The sequence below is a fragment of the Nothobranchius furzeri genome, chromosome 12 (assembly GCF_043380555.1).
Source record: "Nothobranchius furzeri strain GRZ-AD chromosome 12, NfurGRZ-RIMD1, whole genome shotgun sequence".
NCBI lineage: Eukaryota > Metazoa > Chordata > Actinopteri > Cyprinodontiformes > Nothobranchiidae > Nothobranchius > Nothobranchius furzeri.
The window spans coordinates 59073558-59093966 of record NC_091752.1 but is presented as its reverse complement, the minus strand read 5'-3'; the positions used below and the strand labels follow the sequence as shown (position 1 = coordinate 59093966).

Sequence of the window (20409 nt, the reverse complement as noted above, 5' to 3'; positions counted from 1 at the left end):
GAGCAGTGGGCATCCGATTATTTTTTCTGACGATCTAAATAATCCTCTGCAAGGCCTTGTCTGCTGCTGAACAGGCCACAAACCACACGGTAAAGGAGTACCCCCCAGCACTGATTCAATGGCAGCCCTATAAAAAGACATCAACAGCCACTCCTCAAGATGGTTCCTCTTCAACACTCGTAGGAAACAGAGCCTCTGCCGAGCTTTTTTGACTGTTGCTGAGGTATTTGTTGTCCACTTCAGGTCCTCTTGAAGGTGTGTCCCAAGGAACTTGAATGTGGCTACCCGCTCCACCTCTGCCCCCTCAATTGTCAGAGAAGCATGATCCCTCAGTCCTTTCCTGAAATCCACTCTCATTTCTTTAGTCTTTATTGTATTTAACAGCAGGTTATTCAGAGTGCACCATCTTAAGTGCCTGTATTTCTTCTCTGTAAGCTGTCTCCTCCCCTCCCTTAATCAATCCCACCACCGTGGTATCGTCGGCAAATTTGATGATGGAATTATGGGGGTGTAAGGGCTGGCAGTCTGAGGTGTACAAGGTGTACAAAAGGGGACTCAGCACACAGCCCTGTGGAGAGCCAGTACTGAGTGTTAGGGTGGGTGAACAACACTGACCAATTTTGACTGCCTGCCGGCGATTTGTGAGAAAGTCCTTAATCCAATCGCACAAGAGGGGGTCGAAATTCAGCTCTAACATTTTCTTCTTTAGGATTTCTGGGAGAATCGTGTTGAATGCTGAGCTGAAATCCATGAAAAGCAATCTAGCGTGGGTGTCTGGACGTTCTAGATGGATGTGAACTGCATGAAGGACTGTGGTGATAGCGTCATCGGTGCAACGGTTCTTTCTGTAGGCAAACTGGTACAGATCAAAGTTCACTGGAAGACATGACTTGAGATGTTGAAGAACAAGCCTCTCGAAGCACTTCATAACAGCAAATGTCAGTGCCAAAGGTCTAAAATTATTGAGGTCCTTTGCAAAAGATTTTTTTGGAACTGGAACAATTGTAGCTCCCTTGAAGCAGGATGGAACCACTGCCTGGGCCAGTGAGGAGTTAAATAACCCAGTTAGGACACCCGCCAGTTCATTGGCACACCCCTGTAGGACCTTACTCGACACCTCATCCGGACCGGCTTTCTTCTTTGGGTTAACCGGCAAGAGTGCACGCCTCACCTGATGTTGCTGGAAGGACAGGGTGACAGATGTGCTGTGGCATTGCCAGGTGTGGACGGCACCCCTGCTGTAGGAGTATCAAAAACGGGCAAAGAAACGGTTAAGCTCGTCTCCTAGTGAGGTATCTTCATGAGAGGAATCAGATGATGGAGTGCCTCTAAAGTTGGTCAGAATCAGAATCAGAAGTTTTTATTGCCATATGTGTGCCAAGTCACAACATTAGGAAATTGCTGCGGTATTTTGGTGCAGAAGGTAAGATAGAAAAAAAATTAATTAAGAGATAAGCAAATATAAGAACTAATAAAACACTCATGATAAAACTATTAATGTAAAAAGTGGCAAGAATTAGAGAAGCAGCTATCTACTCCGTGTAGGTATTAATCTGAGTATTTGTTGAATTTTTCAAGTACAGCATCGGGTCACGTGACTGGGAACCTTTTGTGAAAAAAAAGAAAAAAAGTGAGTTTCTGGTTTGTTATACTTAGGTCAGCAACGCCCTCTGCTGGACGACCATACAAATCACACACAAGCTCCGGTATCTGACTGAGACAAGTGGTGCAAAATAGGGCAGTGTAAAAAAAAGAATGTGTAGCTTGAAAAGCAGCATTTGTGACTCACATCAGCAGTTTTGTGCAGTTGCGTTCACTCATTTGTGTTTGTGGTAAGGAAAAAAAAAAGACAAAACCATATGCTTTTGGGAAGATGTTAATACAAGTGTTTGAATTACTTATTCTCCAGAGTTGTTGGACTAAGTGGAGCAAATTTATTAGAGCAGGAATTCTATATTCAGTAACTTGCAGTAACAAATTTGTGTACCTGCAATGAAGAATTTGTGAAGCGTAACAGTAGTGTTGTGTTTGTAAGTGACAGTATAATAAGCACAAGTTTTTGTGTCATACACAAGTAAGTGGATGTGTTTTGCAACAGATATTTTGGATCAACTGAGGCAAAACTGTAGCCGTAAGATTTTTTTTGATGTGTGACTCAAAGAATCCATTTAGTGTACTCATACCTAACATTTTGAATAGGTGTAGCTGTTGTGTTGTGCCTGTGAAAGATGGGATTTTTCTGAAATTTTCTCTGTGACTTCAAGTTTCTAGTGCCAAAACATAAATCTTATCTAGGAACTATTAGAAAGAACAAGTCTGAGAAGCAATCAAGGCTAAAGTGAAGAAAAGGCAAATGACTGCACATTCAAATCAGTGTTATTCAAATCCCTTGGCTAAGCTGAAAGACTTCACATACTTACATTTCTCAGACTCAAAACAAATGTAATGCTTCTCCTACAAGAGCCACATTGAACCTGTAGGCGACACATTGGTGGAAACGTTTTCATGGAGAGACCCTTTTAACTGTTTTAGGATTTAGGATAATTTTAAATCACTCAGCTGAATGCATTATTGCAGTGAAAGAGGTACTTTGTGAATACATTTTTATTCTCTGCTGCATATTCCTAGAAATTGGGACATGTTCATGTACCCAGAAACATCCGCATATTAAACATTAAAAATCCTGCCTGAAATGTCCTTGAAATGAAAGTATCAGGGTACAAGCACCTTCACTCTAGACATTATTCAATTAGACTGGTGCTCTGGCAGATCAAATCAGGTTGGACTGGATAGTGTTGCCACATGAGAAACAATTACTGGTTGACAAATAAGTGTTTTTGTTTGTTTGTTTGTTTGTTTTTGTTAAAAGACAGGATAGCAGACTGAAATTGACAGAAAAAAAGAAAAAAAAGAAAAGAAAAAGGTGTGAATGAGAGAGAGAATGAGGCAGAGGTTAGTGAAGGTAAACTGGTGAAGGAGAATAAGGAGGGGAGGTTCCTGGTTAGTCCACTGGTATGTGACATCAGCAGCTTGTTGGATTGTCTTGCTGTGTCCTGTTTAATCCTAATTCATTAAGGAACTGAGAGCAAGTGCATGTACAAGTCCTGCGGGGGAAAAGAGGGAAAGTGGCTTGAGAGGGAAGCAACAAAAAAAATTCAAGGGAAATAAGGGTAACTTCACAGCTCGACAGGGGAAGAAGGAAATCAATTGTTTTTGTTTTTGACTCTCTGTCTTGTGCCTAATTTCCCTCATCACCATTTTACTTACTTGTCTAAACTTCTTTGCTTGCTGTCTTTTAGCGTGCAGCCTGCTCAAGCATGCCAACTAACGGCATTAACAGGGCTCTGAAGCTGCAGTTTGGCCTGATTAACCATGAGAACCGCTACCTGACAGCAGAGGCCTTCGGTTTCAAAGTCAACGCTTCAGGCATCAGTCTGAAGAAGAAACAAATTTGGACCTTGGAACAAGAAGAGCAAGATGGTCAAGTGGTCTTCCTGCGCAGTCACCTGGGACGCTATCTGGCTTCTGACAATGATGGAAAGATCATTTGCGGGGCAGAGAAGCCTGACTCTGAATGTCGATTTCTTATTGTGCCCCAGTTTGATGGTCGCTGGGCACTGCAATCGGAACCTTACCTGCGATACTTTGGAGGCTCAGCAGACTATCTGTCCTGCTTTGCCCAGACCATCGGGGAACAGGAGCTATGGGCTGTTCATTTAGCTTTACACCCACAAGCCAGCCTGCTCAGTGTGGCACGTAAGCGCTATGCACACCTGTCTGCCTCAGATGGAGAGATCTCAGTGGATAGCAACATCCCCTGGGGGGGGGACTCTTTGGTCACTTTGGTTTACCAAGACGGCAAGTACAGCCTGAAAACCTGTGACAGCCGATTTCTAAGCAATGATGGCAAACTGGTGAAGGTAAACAACAACACAACCACCTTCACATTGGAGCTGAAGTCGGGTAAACTGGCCTTTAAGGATTGCGATGGGAAATATTTGACCCCAGTGGGCCCCACTGGAACACTGCGTTCCGGACGGTGCACCAAGCCAGGAAAAGATGAGCTCTTTGATCTGGAGGAGAATCATCCACAAGTAGTGTTTCAAGCCGCCAATAAAAGATTTGTTTCAGTCAAGCAAGGTAATGAAACCCTGAGAAACAAAAGTACATCAATTCAAGTAATTAGTAATTGAGTAATTCTCAAAAAACAAAGTGTGAAATATAAAACAATATTTGTTGTTCCAAATTGGTGTCATGGATGTCATGGTTCGATTTAGAATTGCTCTTGAAATTATTTACAAGGACAAATGATTGCCTTCGCACAAAGTGCAAGATTTGAGTGTTTGACATTATTAAAAGCAAAAATGTTTTAAGTATAACTTGTGTAACGTGAGGAACGTATTAATATTCCGAATTAATACGTAGGATGGTTCCTCTTCCATAAAAGAGCATAAAACCACAACGCTACAATATGGCTGAGCCAACCAGTTTCTCCTACACTTGCCTGCAAGAAAAATGTATAAAAATGCTTGTTCGCTAAACATGAGACTTCCACTTTAGTAATTCAAAGATAAAACAGAAATTAAATAAATATCAATTAAACATTATTTGACATTATTAATATAAAAAGCAACATTGTTTCATGTAAGTGTCATATTCTTGGGTATATTTTTACAGTGTTCACCCAATTTATTGTGCTAGAAAAGAGAATAATTAAGATTATTGAATAATATGAATTTTGAAGGATGTATATAATGTTATATTTCATTTTTTTCTACTGTCCCATCATTAATTTTCAACTCATAGTGGTGGTTAAAAACATAAATGCGCATTCAGTACCAAATTGGCTTTTATTGTATGTGTATCTCTAAATAAGGAAAACTAATTTAAATAAATGTAATTACAGCTGCAATGTAAAGGCAAATGTTATTGTCATTAGTTTTTAGATTGATCTAAATAAAATTATACAATGGTGGAAAACTGAGAAGGTTTATCCCAGCTGGAGTAGAATCAAGTGACTTCAGAAATCCTGTTTCCAGATTCATACATGTTGCTTTTATGGAGACATCTTTACAGTCAGTGATCAAAATAATACATCTGGACTTTATCTTTCAGATCCAGCATGTTTGTAGCCATATTGCAGGGGTCATTGTGTTAATGGGCTTTGTCATTTCCACTGTGTGTCATTTGCAGATTAGGTGTTCAAATGACTCCAAGGCAGATCTGAGCTACGGTGGTTGGAATTACTTCCCAGGGGCTTTAATCTTTCCAGTTATACCCACTCTTCACTATCATCCATCACATGAAATTCTTGTAAATAAATGCCCTGTTCGTATGGTAGTAAAGCAGTTAATGTCAAGGTTTGTGTAGATGTAGTGCCCTAATTTTGCATGCACTAGTTGTGCATATCGATATAATTGAAAAAAAAAAAACCAGACAATACTTCTCTTTGTAGTTTTTAAAACTTGGAATTTAAATTTAAAACTAGAATTCCTACAAATAATGTTGTATCCTCACTTTTATATAACTAAGCTAACTTTTAATTGATTACTATATTTATGCATAAATGAAAAGCTTCAACCAAATTGACACCCCATCTTTGATAAACAGGACAAAAAACTATTTATTTTAAACAAATGTACCAGTCTCATGTGGCAACACAGTGTTTTTTTTAGAAATGAGGCACTGAAAGCTGCTTAGTGAGCCCTACAGTGCAGATTTGCATTTCACCACTCAGGGTAGTACAGCATGTGAATGAACAGGATGGGTGGAGGGGTGACTGAGGGGGATTAGCAATATAACAAGATTAAGAGAAAGGTCAGAGGATATTTCTGTGGCACCTAATTTAAACCACAGTAGACACAGTTCCATTGCAGGCTATGTGAATATGTTATCACAGCACCTGAAACACCCCACAAACCAGAGTTTATACATGTTTATACACGTAAGCAACACCAGATTGACTGCAAGTAAAGCATTGAAAGGACATGAAGCTAATGAACTGGATAGATGAGCAAAGTATTGTTCCATTTTAAAATGCACAATTGTTTTTATTAAAAAAACAGATCAGTTAATAAAGCAGAATTTGCCTTTGAGTTCACGGATGGCTGTTGATCCTTCCCTAAACATGATTCTTCTCCCAAAATCTATGATTTTATTCGACCTCTTTAAACTCAGATGGAAAGACAGACTCTAATGGGGATTTTATTGACAGAAACAAAGTGAAAACACACACAAAAAACAAAATAATTTTGCTGAAAACTCTGTGTCTCCTAATCAATCAAAATATTTCACATCTACCAAGCCAAACCATTATTTTCCTAAAGATTTGGAGAAATTTACTGTTTAATATGAAAACTAATGTTTTGGTTATTACTAGAATATTGTTACGGTTAAGTCATTTCTGGTATCTTCTCTCTAAAGCAAGTGTCCAATTTTAGTACTAGGCAACACCATCATCTTAATGGTGGTTTAAAAGAAATTGAAATTAGCTAAACAAAGCAGTACAGAACACTGACGCTAACTCTGTCACACATTATTAGTTTAACTTAACATTTCTTTAAACATTTAATTTTATTCAGCTTTTAACCATTTTGTATATGCTGCTCTTTTTGTTGTTAAGTGTGCTTACATGTGTATATTGTGTATGGGATAGATGAATGGTTGGAAGGATGTATGGGTGGATGTACGTATGGACTCCTTAGACCAAGCCGATTGATTTGATGTATCATATGTGTGGGTGTGTAATTCTATTTAGCCAGAAGATGATTGAGCTTTCTCAGCCAATCAGAGAGCTGGGAGGGGGTAGGGCACTTTCCCGCCTTCTGACTTGTGTTGCCATGGTAACAGATTAATACGTCTGCTTTAATTTAGTGATGTCCAATGTTAAATGACTCTTAAATTTTAAATTATGTTTCTATTAGGGTATGTTGACACAGTATTGTATAAAAAGTTACTAAATGTTGTTGCTAAGCATGTCACCATGGTAATGCAGACACATTTGCGCACATTTTGACTCATCAGGATACATGGAGATGTACAACTGTGTATCATCAGCATAGCTGTGAAAGTTGACTCCATGAGGGCTGGATCTACCCAACTTTTATCATTATTTCTTAGCCAACAGGCTGCAATATATACCAAGATGGTTGCAACATAACCCACTAGATGTGTCCTGGTTAGATGTAGAACAGATACTTTGCAATAAGATGAAGTTTTCAGACTTACCATTTATTAGCTCAAGCATAGAAAACATGAAGGCTTTAACCCTGCCACTGTCTTCATGGGTGACACAGCCAGGAAAGTTGACCATTGAGCAGGATTGATGGTTTATCCCTTGAGGTCCACGTGGCAGGGGTGAGGTGAAAGAATAGATGAAAATACATCTTATCAAAGAATTAAGGATGATATAATGCAAATGAAAGACTGTGAGTTTAAGTTTATGGAGGTGTCAGAGGATTACCTTAAAAAATTAATCTTAAATAGTAAAGATAAACCCCCTGGAATGGACAATATTGATATTAGATTGCTAAAATTGGTGGTAGATTTTATTTTACTGCCAGTTTCACATATAATTAACATAAGTTTTAAGAGAAGTCTTTTTCCAGCCCAATGGAAAAAGGCAAACGTAATTCCATTAATCAAAAATAACAGAGAACCACACTGTCTGGTAAAAATAGTCGGCCAATAAGTTTGTTGCCAGCATTAAGCAACATTTTGGAAAGAGTAGCATATGAACAAATACAAGAATATTTTATAACAAATAGATTAAACACAATTTATCAACATGCATATAAGGCGGGTCACTCCACTACTACTGCACTTGCTCAGATTACTGATCATTGGTTAGAAGAAAAAAATGATAAAAAGTTAGTTGGTACTATTATTTTAGATTTGAGTGCAGCTTTTGATGTGATTGATTATAAAATCTTATTAAATAAATTAGAACGTTATAGATTTCAGTCGCCCGCCATTAAGTGGACAGAAAGTTATTTAACAAATCGTAAATTAAACTTCTATTTTAATGGCAGTTATTCTGAAACAGGTCAGTTAGATTGTGGAGTGCCACAGGGCAGTTGTTTGGGCCCTCTTTTTTTTTCTATTTTTATTAATGACTGACCTTTGATTTTAAAACATGCAACCATGGCTATATTTGCAGATGACACTACATTATTTGCATCAGAGAAAACAGAAGGCCAATTAAATGATATTTTTAAAAAGGAGCTGGATTTAGTTACACATTGGTTTAGAATGAACAAACTAGAAATCATTGCAGAAAAAACTAAATGCATGATAGTTGGAGATACATATACACTACAGATGACACCTAGACTGCATTTGAAGCTAGGTAATATAGAGATAGAGCAGGTAGAAGAAGCAAGATTGTTGGGGGTAATTGTGGATTCTAGATTGTCATGGACTAGTCACATAAATCCTGTCTTGCTGAAACTTGGAAGAAGTATGGGCACAATCAAATATTGTTGTAAATTTGTTCCTCGTTTGCTGATAAAAACTTTAGTTCAAACATTAGTATTGTCTCATTTAGATTATGCATCAGTTATTTGGTCTAATACAAGTGAATTGAATTTAAATAAGTTACAAGTGGCACAAAATAAAGCTGCACGAATTGTTCTGGGTTGTAATTATAGAACAAATGTAAGTATGATGCACGATAGTTTGGCCTGTTTACCAGTGAAATGTAGATTAAAGTATTCACTGATCACATTTATAAGAAATATAATAACTACAAAAATACCTAGAATAATTTATGACAAGTTATCATTTTTTTCAGACAATCATGATTACATGATGAGACAGACAAGTGATATAAGGTGCGCACTATCGTGTTGCAGAACCAATCAAAGGCAAAGACCGGTTTATTACAGAGCCATGGTTGCATGGCATGCTATACTGAGATTTTTGTTATTAGAGAATAACAGAAGATGTTTTCAAAAGAAGTTAAAGCTTTTTTTGTTTACACAACAGTAAATTTTGCACAGTGAATTGTAAATGTGACTGATATGACAGCTTCTATAGTTTTTGTTTATTATGGAAGTGATGTGATATGATTTTTGATTCTTGGATATAGTTATTTATTGCTCTGTGTAAACTCTCCGTTTTCACTTATTTAGATTTTTCATGAACACTGAAGTGTGTGGTAACTTACTGGTATATCATTATTGCAATTGAGCCAGTATGATTATAATGGAGCTCCTGGGGTTTGTTGTTGTTGGGTATGTGTGTGTGTGTGTGTGTGTGTGGGGGGGGGGGGGGGGGGGAAATACTTGTAATGAAATTGGAAGAGACCTCAGGAAGAATAGCTCCACACTATGGTGGGAGCTAATGAGGTTCTCCATAAATAAATAAAAATAAATAAGCAAATGAATTTCCGCATTCCTGTGGCGGCCTGCCCCCCCAATTTTATTTGCACATTAAACACTACCACCACCGACATTCCACGCAAACACACATTTGGGTGTGAGCACACTCAACTGCATTTGGCAAGGGAATCTTTCCACCTCATCCCGAGTGACGGTGCCCACTTCCAATTTTAAACTGCACTTAGACACAGAGGGCAGTGGGGGGAAGAGGGGCTGTATGGTGGCATCAGCTGAGAGTGTAGGCCAGAAGATGCCTCTACTGCCCGCTCACCCCCGCCATGGTACCTCATCAACACGCATCAACACTGTATTGGAGCAGGCGGAGGGAGACTAGGGGTCTAGGCTTGGTTCATGCTTGACGCATTCACTTTCCGCTTGGTGATGCGGCTCGCGGATGTATGCGGCTCGTCTCTGCGGTGAGCCAATATTCTCCCAAACTGTAGGGGGCAGCATGAAACTCCACGGCATGCATCCAACACTACACCATAGTAGAAGTAGAAATTACTGTTGTTTACAACATGGCGACAGCACGGATGAGACGTGCGATGTTATTACTTGAAGAGGAAGAAATTGTATGTTGTTTACTATTGCTACGCAGCAGACGACGAAGGAGATGGTCCACTCGTCCATTAAACCAGAGTAGACGAGACGAAGGTGAATATAGTTCCCTTGTGAGACCCCTGCGTGGAATCGACGAACAGTCACATTTCAAGTACTTCCGCATGTCTGCCAATAGATTTGACGACTTGTTGCATCGTATTCGACCACATATTAACCACGCAGCGACCCACAGTAGCCCTGTGAAACTGGAAGAAAGACTTGCTGTCACGCTTCGTGTGCTTGCATCAGGAAACAGCCAGAAAAGCGTGGCACAGAGCTACAGGCTAGGATCCACAACAGTCTCCCTCATTGTCACTGAAGTCTGTGAGGCTCTTTGGTCGGCGTTGTGCAGTGATTTTGTCTCATTACCTGACAAAAACAAGTGGGCGGACATCTCCCAGGAATTCTGGCGTGTGTGGAATTTCCCAAATTGTTTGGGTTGCGTGGTTGGAAAACACGTGTTCATAAAAGCACCACCAAACGCAGGGAGTGGTTTTTTCAACAACAAAGGAAGTCATTCCCTCGTGCTCATGGCTGTGTGTGATGCTAACTACAGATTTAGCATGGTGGACATAGGGGCATATGGGCGAGAGGGTGATGGTGGAGTTTTTCAGGAGTGCATGTTCGGGAGCAGCCTGCTCCATGGAACCCTGGAGCTACCACCCCCGGCCAACCTGCCTGGTTCCACAACCACTGTTCCACACGTGTTCCTAGGGGATGCGGCCTTCCCTCTCCACCAGAACCTGATGCGGCCTTTTCCAGGTATGTTATCATTAGGATGTGATATGATAAAGATTTCATTAATTGGGATTATTATATAACCTAATATTTTAACTTAACTTGCAGGAACAAACCTTGATGACACACAGCGGATTTACAACTACTGCCACTCACATGCCAGGAGGGTGATAGAGAACAGCTTTGGCATCCTGGCAGCCCGATGGCGGATCCTGAGACGACCAATCGACTTCCACCCTGAAAAAACTGTTAAAGTTGTGAAGGCCTGTGTGGCTTTACACAATTACCTGAGCAGCACTGATGATGCCAACACCCCAGCCACCCGCTACATCCCACCCAGGTTCTCTGACTCTTTCACATCTGCAGGTGATGTGGTGGATGGGGAATGGAGAACAGTAGTTGCCAGTGACAGCAACCTGTTGGATGCTGGACAGCTCAGCAAGGCACAAGCAACTCGGGCTGCAATTTCAGCCAGAAATGACTTTAAGTCATTCTTCCTGTCACCACAAGGACTTGTACCTTGGCAGGAAAGCGTGCTAAGGAGAGGTACACTGAATTAAGCCTCTGTTCTGGTCTGAATCGTGTGTTAACGGATGGAAGGGCATCTTTCAGTTCTGCAGACAGTTAATTCAGCTCTCTAGGAAACAAGGAATAGAGCTCAACTCAATGCGTTAGATCACACCATTTATTGTGTTCAAGGTTGGGTTCTTGTAAACTTAAATGACATGTAACTCAATCTGAGTTAATTCACATGGAAAAATGAAAAATAAACCATAAAAAAGATCTACTGTGAATTTTTTGACTCTATAGCTTCATACAGCAGCTGGTAGATTTTGAACTGGACTGACATTTTCTTTTCAGATGATATTTTTCCTAGCAAGTCCGCAACAGCATGTCCAAATCTGATGTCTTCTGTGTCATTTAGGACAGCTCTGTCATGCTCAATCCTGTCAGGCCTTTTAAGCAAAACGTCATCCATCTTCTTTCTCCTCTTATGTGCTGGGCCTGGACTCTCTGAGACACTGGGTAAACCTAAACAGAAAGGCAGTTTTGTAAATATTTTAAAATAAATTTCCAATTAACTAAGTCTTAGTACAACTACACGAACCACCACTGGATCCTGGAGAGGAGCAGACCTTTTCCATTGGAGAACTGTTGGAGGGTGCGTGGGCATATTCTGCTGAATTCAGATGAACTGGATGAAGGAGACTGCGTTGGGACAGGGGAGGGTGGGGAAGCAGACTGGAGGAGATCTGCCTCTGATTGTGAGTCCTCCTCAACCTTTAAAATAAAATTAACATATACTTATTTTATTGAAGCTGTTTGTTATTCAACATTAACAGAAAAAAATATAAAGTCTTTCTATGAGGATCAAACACATTTCTTAGACCTTCACAGAAAAATTACCACGGCTGATGTCACGTTGGTCTCTGTTGCTCTCTGTTTAATGAAAGTTGAGAGCCAACTCAGCTCTTTCAGAATTGGTGGAGTGTTTTTGTTTCCACCAGGATCACAGCTTTTCCCTTTGTTCCCCTTCCTTGCCTTCACATATCGGCCCCTCACGTTTTTCCAGCATTTTTTAACAGCGTCCTCATCTTTTCCGACAGTGTGAGCTATGTCTCTCCAAGAATTATTTACAATATGTTGGTCACGGTGACCTTTGAGAGCTGAATCATACAAATGCCTGTATTTACGAACCTCTGCCATAACTAGTTCTTGCCAGTCCGCCATGTTTTTCCGCGTTCGACCGTCCGCGTGGTTAGAAAATTTCTAGGTGCGCGGTGCGGAAAGTCTGGGCTGTGCGGAGGCGCGGTGGAGGAGCGGGGTTGTTAAAATGAGCAATTTTTCCGCGCGGAGCCGTGCTAACCTCACGCATAAACCAAGCTTTAGCGTACTGTTGCATGGCTTCCCGGGTCTGGAGGCTAGGTGTGGGAGCTGGCTGTCTGGTTGGGGTCTGGGGTGGTGGGTTGCTTTGCTCGGTGTTGGGCGGAGGTGCCTGTTGATCATCAACCCAGCAGAAAGGGGCTAACTCTGGGAACTGGTGATTGTTGTATGCTTTGTGCAGCAGTACTGGGACCAGAGGGTGTGTAAGGGGAGCGTGAGTGGGTGTCTAGTGTTCATTGAGAGTTGAGATGGCGCTCGCGCGGGTGCACGCAGCGAGCTGCTCGTCCTCTTCATGCCATGGAACCCCGTGTTTTATTGGCTTTTATTAGCTTTTATATATTTTTGTCGTCTCTGATTCCTTTTTTGAATGGTGTGGCTTTTCTGGTGACTTATGATCGAGCTGCGCTGCTGAGGCTTCGTCCTCCCGTTGATGTAGCGGGTGCTGCGCGCTGGGAACCTCACGGATGGCAGTGCTGTCTGGACTGCCCGTGTGCTCTCTCCCCCCAAGCCATGATGTGTCGGCCCTCTGTCCGCCCCAGCTCAAGAAGGAAGCATCGGAGAAGACGGGGAAAGCGAGGTAGCCGGCGCGTGAGACGTCGGGCTGGACTTCCTGGATCCCTGAAGAAGCGGCTGGTCCGTTTCGGCCCAGCTTGTGACTCGGTGGTTCCGAGATGTCTTGTGGATTACTCTGCGCCCTGCCTGGTGAACTTGGCCGGCTCTGAGGGTGAGCTGGCACCGCGCCACGGTCAATCGGCTCGACAAACTCGCCAGACTGGTGCTTGATGGGAGAATCTACGCTCGGTAACGGGCTCAGAGTTAAAGGAGACGGTGCCTGTGTGTGATTCCGGTGCTGCGGTCCCGCCGCAGACCCGGTTTGGTCTAGTCAGTGCCAGGTCTGTGCTGAACAAAACTTTTATTCTTCTGGATTTTTTTATTCAGCATGACTTGAGTTTTCTGTGCATCTGTGAGTCCTGGATCCCGTTTGGTGACTCAAGAGCCCTGCTGGAGCTGGTACCACCTGGCTGCTCCTGTTTTAATATCCCCAGATCACGGGGCAGAGGTAGTGGGCTGGTTGCTGTTTTTAAATCCAGCTTTCCTTGTAAACAGCTTACACCCGCCATGTCATTTTCTTCCTTTGAACTGTGCATCTCCCCCCGCCTGCTCGTTGTGCTGATTTATCGCCCTCCAAAGACTGACTGTAACTTCCTTAATGATTTCTGTGATCTTGTGGCAGACTGCATCCTAAAATATGACTATGTCCTATTTTTTGGTGATTTTAACATCCATATCTGCTGTCCTGACAATGTGCTCGCTAAAGGTTTTTTGAATTTGCTAGATTCGTTCAATTTAACTCAATGGGTATCATCCCCAACTCATGCCAGGGGTCACACCCTGGACCTGGTTCTCTCTTCTGGTCTACCCATCATGAACCTTGAGACTTTGCCTCCTGTGTTCTCTGACCACTCTCCTATACTCTGTGATGTTACGTTGCCATGTCCTGTCCCTGTGTGTGAAGCTCCAGCTACTAGGTTCAGAGCCCTGGATGCAGAAACTATTTCAAAGTTTGTGGACTGTATGTCTGTAAGGTTAGAGTCCTTTAACCCAGATCCATCTAACATTGATCATTACTCACAACACTTTGATGTACTTTGTAATCAGGTCCTGGACGTGGTTGCCCCTCTCAAGCTTTGCAAGTCTAGACCTAGGAGGGAGCCTTGGCTCTCTGATGTCACACGGGCTTGCAGGCGGGCGTGTAGAGCCTCTGAGAGAAAGTGGAAAAAGGATGGCCTACAGGTCTCGCGTGAGTTGTTCAGAGCATCTCTGGTTGCTGTGAGGGCTGCCAGAACGACCTATTTTGCAGACATCATCGAAACAAACTCCAAGAATCCCAAGATGCTCTACAAAACACTAAACTCTGTTCTGGTGTATCAGGAGCCTAGCTCCATGTCTCCTACAGCTGCTGGAAACTGAAGATTTTCACAGATTCTTTGTTCATAAAGTATCAGGCATTAGAGCAGTCATTTCTGGTAACTCTGTTGACCCTGTTCCAGTTCCTTCATCACCACCCACCCTGAACTCCCTCAATACTGTTTCATACTCCGAGCTGAATAAGCTTGTTGCGAGGCAGAAGCCATCTGGCTCTCCACTTGATGTTCTGCCGCCTCGTCTCTGGAAGACTGCCTTTCCGTGTCTTGGCCCTTCACTTGGTCAGATTATCAATGGGAGCCTCAGTACAGGTGTTGTCCCAGCAGCTTTGAAAGCAGCAGTTGTTCGGCCGACCCCGAAGAAACCTGGTGCTGATGTCTCTGTGATAGAAAATTACAGGCCTATCCCTACCCTGCCTTTTACATCAAAACTGCTTGAGAAAGTCGTTTACCAGCAGCTGGTCTCACATTTAGCTGACTCTGATCTGTTTGAGGTTTTCCAATCAGGGTTCAGGTCTGGCCATAGCACAGAGTCAGCTCTACTGAGGGTCTTAAATGATATCTATCTATCACTAGATCAGGGTACATCTGTGCTGCTTCTGTTGTTAGACCTGACAGCAGCCTTCGACACAGTTGACCACGCGATTCTTCTTGATCGCTTGGAACGATGGGTTGGGATCAAAGGGTCAGCTCTGGATTGGTTTAGATCGTATCTCCACAACAGGACATTCTGTGTTAAACGGGTGATGTTTTTTCATCTTGGGAGGGGCTCCGCTGGGGGGTCCCGCGGGGATCGATCCTTGGTCCTCTTTTGTTTACCATTTATCTGCTTCCTCTGGGGTCAATCATTCGTAAACATGGCCTATCATTACATCTCTATGTTGACGATTGCCAGATTTACTCTCCATTGTGTCAGGAGAAAGGTCACTCTATCCAGTCCTTTGTGTCCTGTATTAATGAGGTGAAGTCTTGGCTAATGGCCAACTATCTGCATCTGAATGAGGGAAAGACAGAGCTCATTGTTTTTCACCCCAACACCAAGAATGTGGGTCGTTATGTTGATCTTGGCCCTCTTTCTCCCTACTCAAAACCAGTTGTCACCAGTTTGGGGGTGAAACTTGATGCTGGACTTAAATTTGATGCTCACATCAACTCTGTGATCCGGTCCAGTTTCTTTCACCTCAGACGCCTTTCAAAAATCAAGCATATGCTGTCGAGAGCCCACCTGGAGCGGGTACTGCATGCCTTTGTTATTTCTAGGCTTGATTACTGCAACTCTCTCTATGCAGGGTTGTGTCAGTCATTACTGCGTCGCCTACAGGTTGTGCAGAACAGCGCAGCCAGGTTCCTGACTGGGACCAGGAAACGGGACCACATCAGTCCGGTTCTGGCCTCCCTGCACTGGCTTCCGGTTTGTTATCGTTCACACTTTAAACTCCTCGTCTTTGTCTACAATTTCTTCCAGAGTAATGCTCCCCCCTATCTAGCCACACTCCTGAACAGACATTCCCCATCACGCGCTCTGCGCTCCTCTGACCAAGGCCTGCTCGCTGTCCCTCGTTCTAGGTGTCGTACTCGCGGGGACCGGGCTTTCTCAGTCCTAGCACCAACACTCTGGAATCAGTTGCCACCTTCAGTTAGGCTGTCCCCTTCTCTGCCAGTCTTTAAGAGTCGCCTAAAATCTTTCTTTCTTTCTTTCTTTCTTTCTTTCTTTCTTCCTTCCTTCCTTCCTTCCTTCCTTCCTTCCTTCCTTCCTTTCTTTCTTTCTTTCTTTCTTTCTTTCTTTCTTTCTTTCTTTCTTTCTTTCTTTCTTTCTTTCTTTCTTTCTTTCTTTCTTTCTTTCTTTCTTTCTTTCTTTCTTTCTTTCTTTCTTTCTTTCTTTCTTTCTTTCTTTCTTTCTTTCTTTCTTTCTTTCTTTCTTTCTTTCTTTCTTGAACATGCAAATCAATAGACAACACAAAGCATTCAAAAAGTATCCAAAAAGAAACCTCACCTCCTCCGCTTGGCGTTTCCTGAACGTGTTTGAATTTGGCCCTCTTTATTGTTGATTTTATTCCCCTGTTTTCATTGGTTCGCTCTATCCCTTGTTTTACCCATTTGTCTTCTACTAGAATGTTTTACCTTTTTTTGTAATTTGTAATTTGAACTGCTTTTATTTTCGATTTATTCACCATATTTAACTTTGTCATGTACTATGTTCAGCGCCTTGGGCTACCCGACAGGGTTGCGGAAGGCGCTATATAAATAAAGCTTTGATTGATTGATTGATTGAGTGATTGATTGATTGATTGATTTTGTAAGTCTTAGGCTGCATGTGTATGAATGAGCATGAGGGAGGGAGTGTGTGACTGTGTCTGTGTATGACTGTATATTTCAGGTGGGGTCTTGAACTCTTTCCCTCTCCTGGGACTTCTTGTGCTGCTACACATCTTCGCCTGCCCTCCCTCTGCCACATTTGGTGCGGAGTGTGGTGCCTTGGTCTGCCTGAGTTCGCGGCTCCCATGTCAGGGGGTTTAATGTTTTTAGCATCTGTCTGACTGATCGTGGTGGCTGCCTGGTGGGATCTGAGTCCCTGGGCTCTGTTGGGTCCCCGGCGGGGCTGGTCACCCCTGGTTCCTGTGTCACTGGGTTCCGGGCTCGGCCGGCTTGGGGGTGGGAGGCTGCGGTCTGACCTGTGGGCTTGCCGCTGATATCTACCGGGACTCTTCCAGCTGCTGGTTGTGGCCCCCCGGGGCGATCCTCTGCGCGTCTAGAGAGGGTGTTGGGGCTTCTCTGGTTACAGTTTGCCTGGGGTCCCTGTTCTCTGGGGCAGCTCCTGGACCTCTGGGACTTGGAGCTCCCTCCATCTTCTACACATTTTTAGGGGCAGATCTGTGATCCCTCACACTCACTATTGGACGCTCCTATAGAGAAACCTTACATATACAAGCGTGTGCACGCACACAGGTGCTCACATGGTGCTCTCATAAGTATGGACTAGGGCATTTTCAACATATGCTGTGGTTGCCACTAAATGCACTGTGATTTACTGTCGTGTGACTGTTCAGCAAAACAATGTTGATTTTATATTTCCTCATTAGGTTCAATTCAATTCAAGTTTATATAGCACCAAATCACGACAAGAGTTGTCTCAAGGCACTTCACATCGTAAACATTCCAATTCAGGTCAGTTCATTAAGCCAATCAGTAAAAAGTTTCCTAAATAAGGAGCCCAGCAAATTGCATCAAGTCACTGACTAGTGTCAGTGACTTTACAGCAATCCTCATACTAAGCAAGCATTTAGCGGCAGTGGAGAGGAAAACTCCCTCTGAACAGGAAGAAACCTCCAGAGGATCCTGACAGTATAAGCAGCCATCCGCCACGACTCACTGGGGATCAAGAAGACAGAACACACACACACACACACACACACACACACACACACACACACACACACACACACACACACACACACACACACACACACACAACATATATACCAAGTAGTGTTTCTATGGTTACATTGTGATTTCTTAGAAAACATTCTATTTAGTGAGAGATAAACTTTATTGTATTTATCCTAGTGAATCTATAATTAAACGGGTAAACTACATTCTATGTCAAAGAAAGTAAAATGTCATTATCAGGAGAGGGAGAATGTTTAAGTGGTTAGCAACAGTGTTCAAGCCGATGGCCCCCACCATGAGGCTACCACAGCTCAGCAGAACTCCATTGTAGCTACTCCTGGGGAGAAAAAACACATAGGGAAAAAAATAAAGTTAACAGATGAAATAGCAGGAAATAATAAAGTTAAAGAGCAGATTGTAGAAGAAAGTAGTAGAGTGTGGAAAGTGGTCAATATGTCCTCCAGCAGTCTAAGCCTATAATAGCATAACTACAGAGATAACTCTGGATAACCTAGCCTTTTAGATAGAGGCAATGTTGGAAGCAGGGCAAGGGAGAGCCGTCTTTACTGACTATATTCTTAACCTCCCTCTACTCCCCCACTTGTCCAGATCTGGGCTAATGTCAGATTTTAACCATAGGCCCTATCAAATAAAAAAGTTTTCAGCCTAGTCTTAAAAGTAGACAAGGTGTCTGCCTCACGGACTAAAGCTGTGAGCTGAGAGAAGCCCGATAGCTAAAAGATCTGCCTCCCATCCTAATTTGAGATATTCTGGGAACCACCAGTAAACCTGCAGTCTGAGAGCAAAGTGCTCGTTTAGGAACCTGTCAGGTTTAAACCCCTAAGACATCATGAACAACACAAGGAAAGAGACACAAAAGTCAGAATTCTGTTTTATGCTGGAGGAGAATGGAATAAGGTCCAACCAGCACAGTCTCCACTGTACCAGCAGATCCTCCAAAACCATTCTGCCTTTGAAATCTGAGCGTGTCCTTTTATTACAAGCTGGGCAGGTCCCTAGGTACATGCCTGAGAGCTGACACTGAAGGATGGGGGGAAATCACAGCTCTCAGTTTTTAGTAATTGTTACAAGTTTCACACAAAGAGCATTCAGTTCAGGTCAATTCAGGTCACTGATGTATGATGGAGCTTGATTATTAAGAGTTTTATATGTGAGAAGGAGGATCTTAACATCTATTCTGAATTTAACAGGTAGCCAATGTAGGGAAGTTAAGACAGGAGAGATGTGATCTCTCTTTTTAATTCTCATCAGAACTCTAGCTGCTGCATTTTGGACAAGCTGAAGACTTTTAACTACATTCTGTGGACTTCCTGAGAGTAATGAATTGCAGTAATCCAGTCTTGATGTAATAAATGCATGAACTAATTTTTCAGCATCAACCCTGGAAAGGATGCTTCTAATCTTAGCAATAGGGGGCCAGAGAAAATTACAGAGTCCGACATTGTTTTGGCAAACGTACACACCGAATCAACATTAATTTTAGTGACCTCCGATTGGCGTAACTGGGTGTCATTACTACCAGCGTGAATAACAATCTTACTGTATTTACGCTTATCCTTAGCCAGCAGTTTCAGGTAGGATTTAATGCCGCCTGCTCTGGCCCCAGGTAAACATTTAACTATGGTTGCTGGAGTCTCTAATTCCACGTTTCTGACTACGGAGCTGCCAATGATCAGAGTCGCCTTGTCAGTGGGTGCGTCACTGAGCGGGAAAAATCTATTTGAAACGTGAACGGGTTGGTGGTGTCCCACGGGCTGGGTTCTATGCTTCCTGCATACCGTCACCCAGCTGGCCTGAGGTTCCGGCTGCTCGGGTTCTACTGGAGGACCGCTACGGGGTGGTTCTGATCTAGTTAGCCCCATGCTACCTAAGTAGCTACAGCTATCTACGGGCTTTTCAACAGCGTGGAGCCGGGCCTCCAATTCCGACACCCTCGCCTGCAAAGCTACAAAAATGCTACATTTATTACACGTACCATTACATGCAGTGATAGCTTGCTCTTGTTGTATTGTTGTGTGTCCCCCGTTGTTTGTTTGTTTATTTTTCTCTTTCTGCAGGTCTAGAAGCAGTTCATCACTGATTGTTTATTTTTAAATGGGTTAAAAGAATAGTGTGGTCTACTGTATCAAAGGCAGCCCTTTGATCCAGTAGATCCAGTACAACCAACACTGTCACCTTCCGTTTATCATAATTTACTCCACAATCATTTAAAATCTTCAAAAGGGCTGTCTCTGTGCTGTGTTTCACCCTAAAATCAGACAGAATTTTTTCTAGGACATTATGAGCATTTATGAAATAATTTAGTTGATTTAAAACCAAATTTTCTAAAAATTTTCCTTAAAAATGCTAAGTTACATACCGGTCGACAATTGTTTAAATCGTTGAAATCTAAATTGCTCTTCTTCAACAGGGGCCTCACCACCGCCCCAAGGCGGTTGTTGTGTAAAGGCAACAGGAAAGACCCCCATCTGAAG

At 42.6% G+C, this 20409-nt stretch overlaps 2 protein-coding genes across 2 annotated transcripts in view; both read left to right on the top strand.

Annotated features, from left to right (window-relative positions):
- Positions 1-3187: 3187 nt before the first annotated feature.
- The window catches only part of LOC107376447 (fascin-2), a 32886-nt gene continuing 15664 nt past the window's right edge, over positions 3188-20409 (top strand). Inside the window, exon 1 of the mRNA XM_015945551.3 lies at positions 3188-4140. Within this exon, the coding sequence (XP_015801037.1) occupies positions 3318-4140 (823 nt within the window). The 5' untranslated portion in view covers positions 3188-3317. The remainder of the gene's footprint in view (positions 4141-20409) is intronic.
- Positions 9859-11501, top strand: LOC107376448 (putative nuclease HARBI1). Its single transcript, XM_015945553.3, has 2 exons — positions 9859-10742; positions 10827-11501. Exons 1-2 carry the CDS (start codon positions 9899-9901, stop codon positions 11276-11278), a joined length of 1296 nt encoding a protein of 431 aa, XP_015801039.3. The 5' UTR covers positions 9859-9898; the 3' UTR covers positions 11279-11501.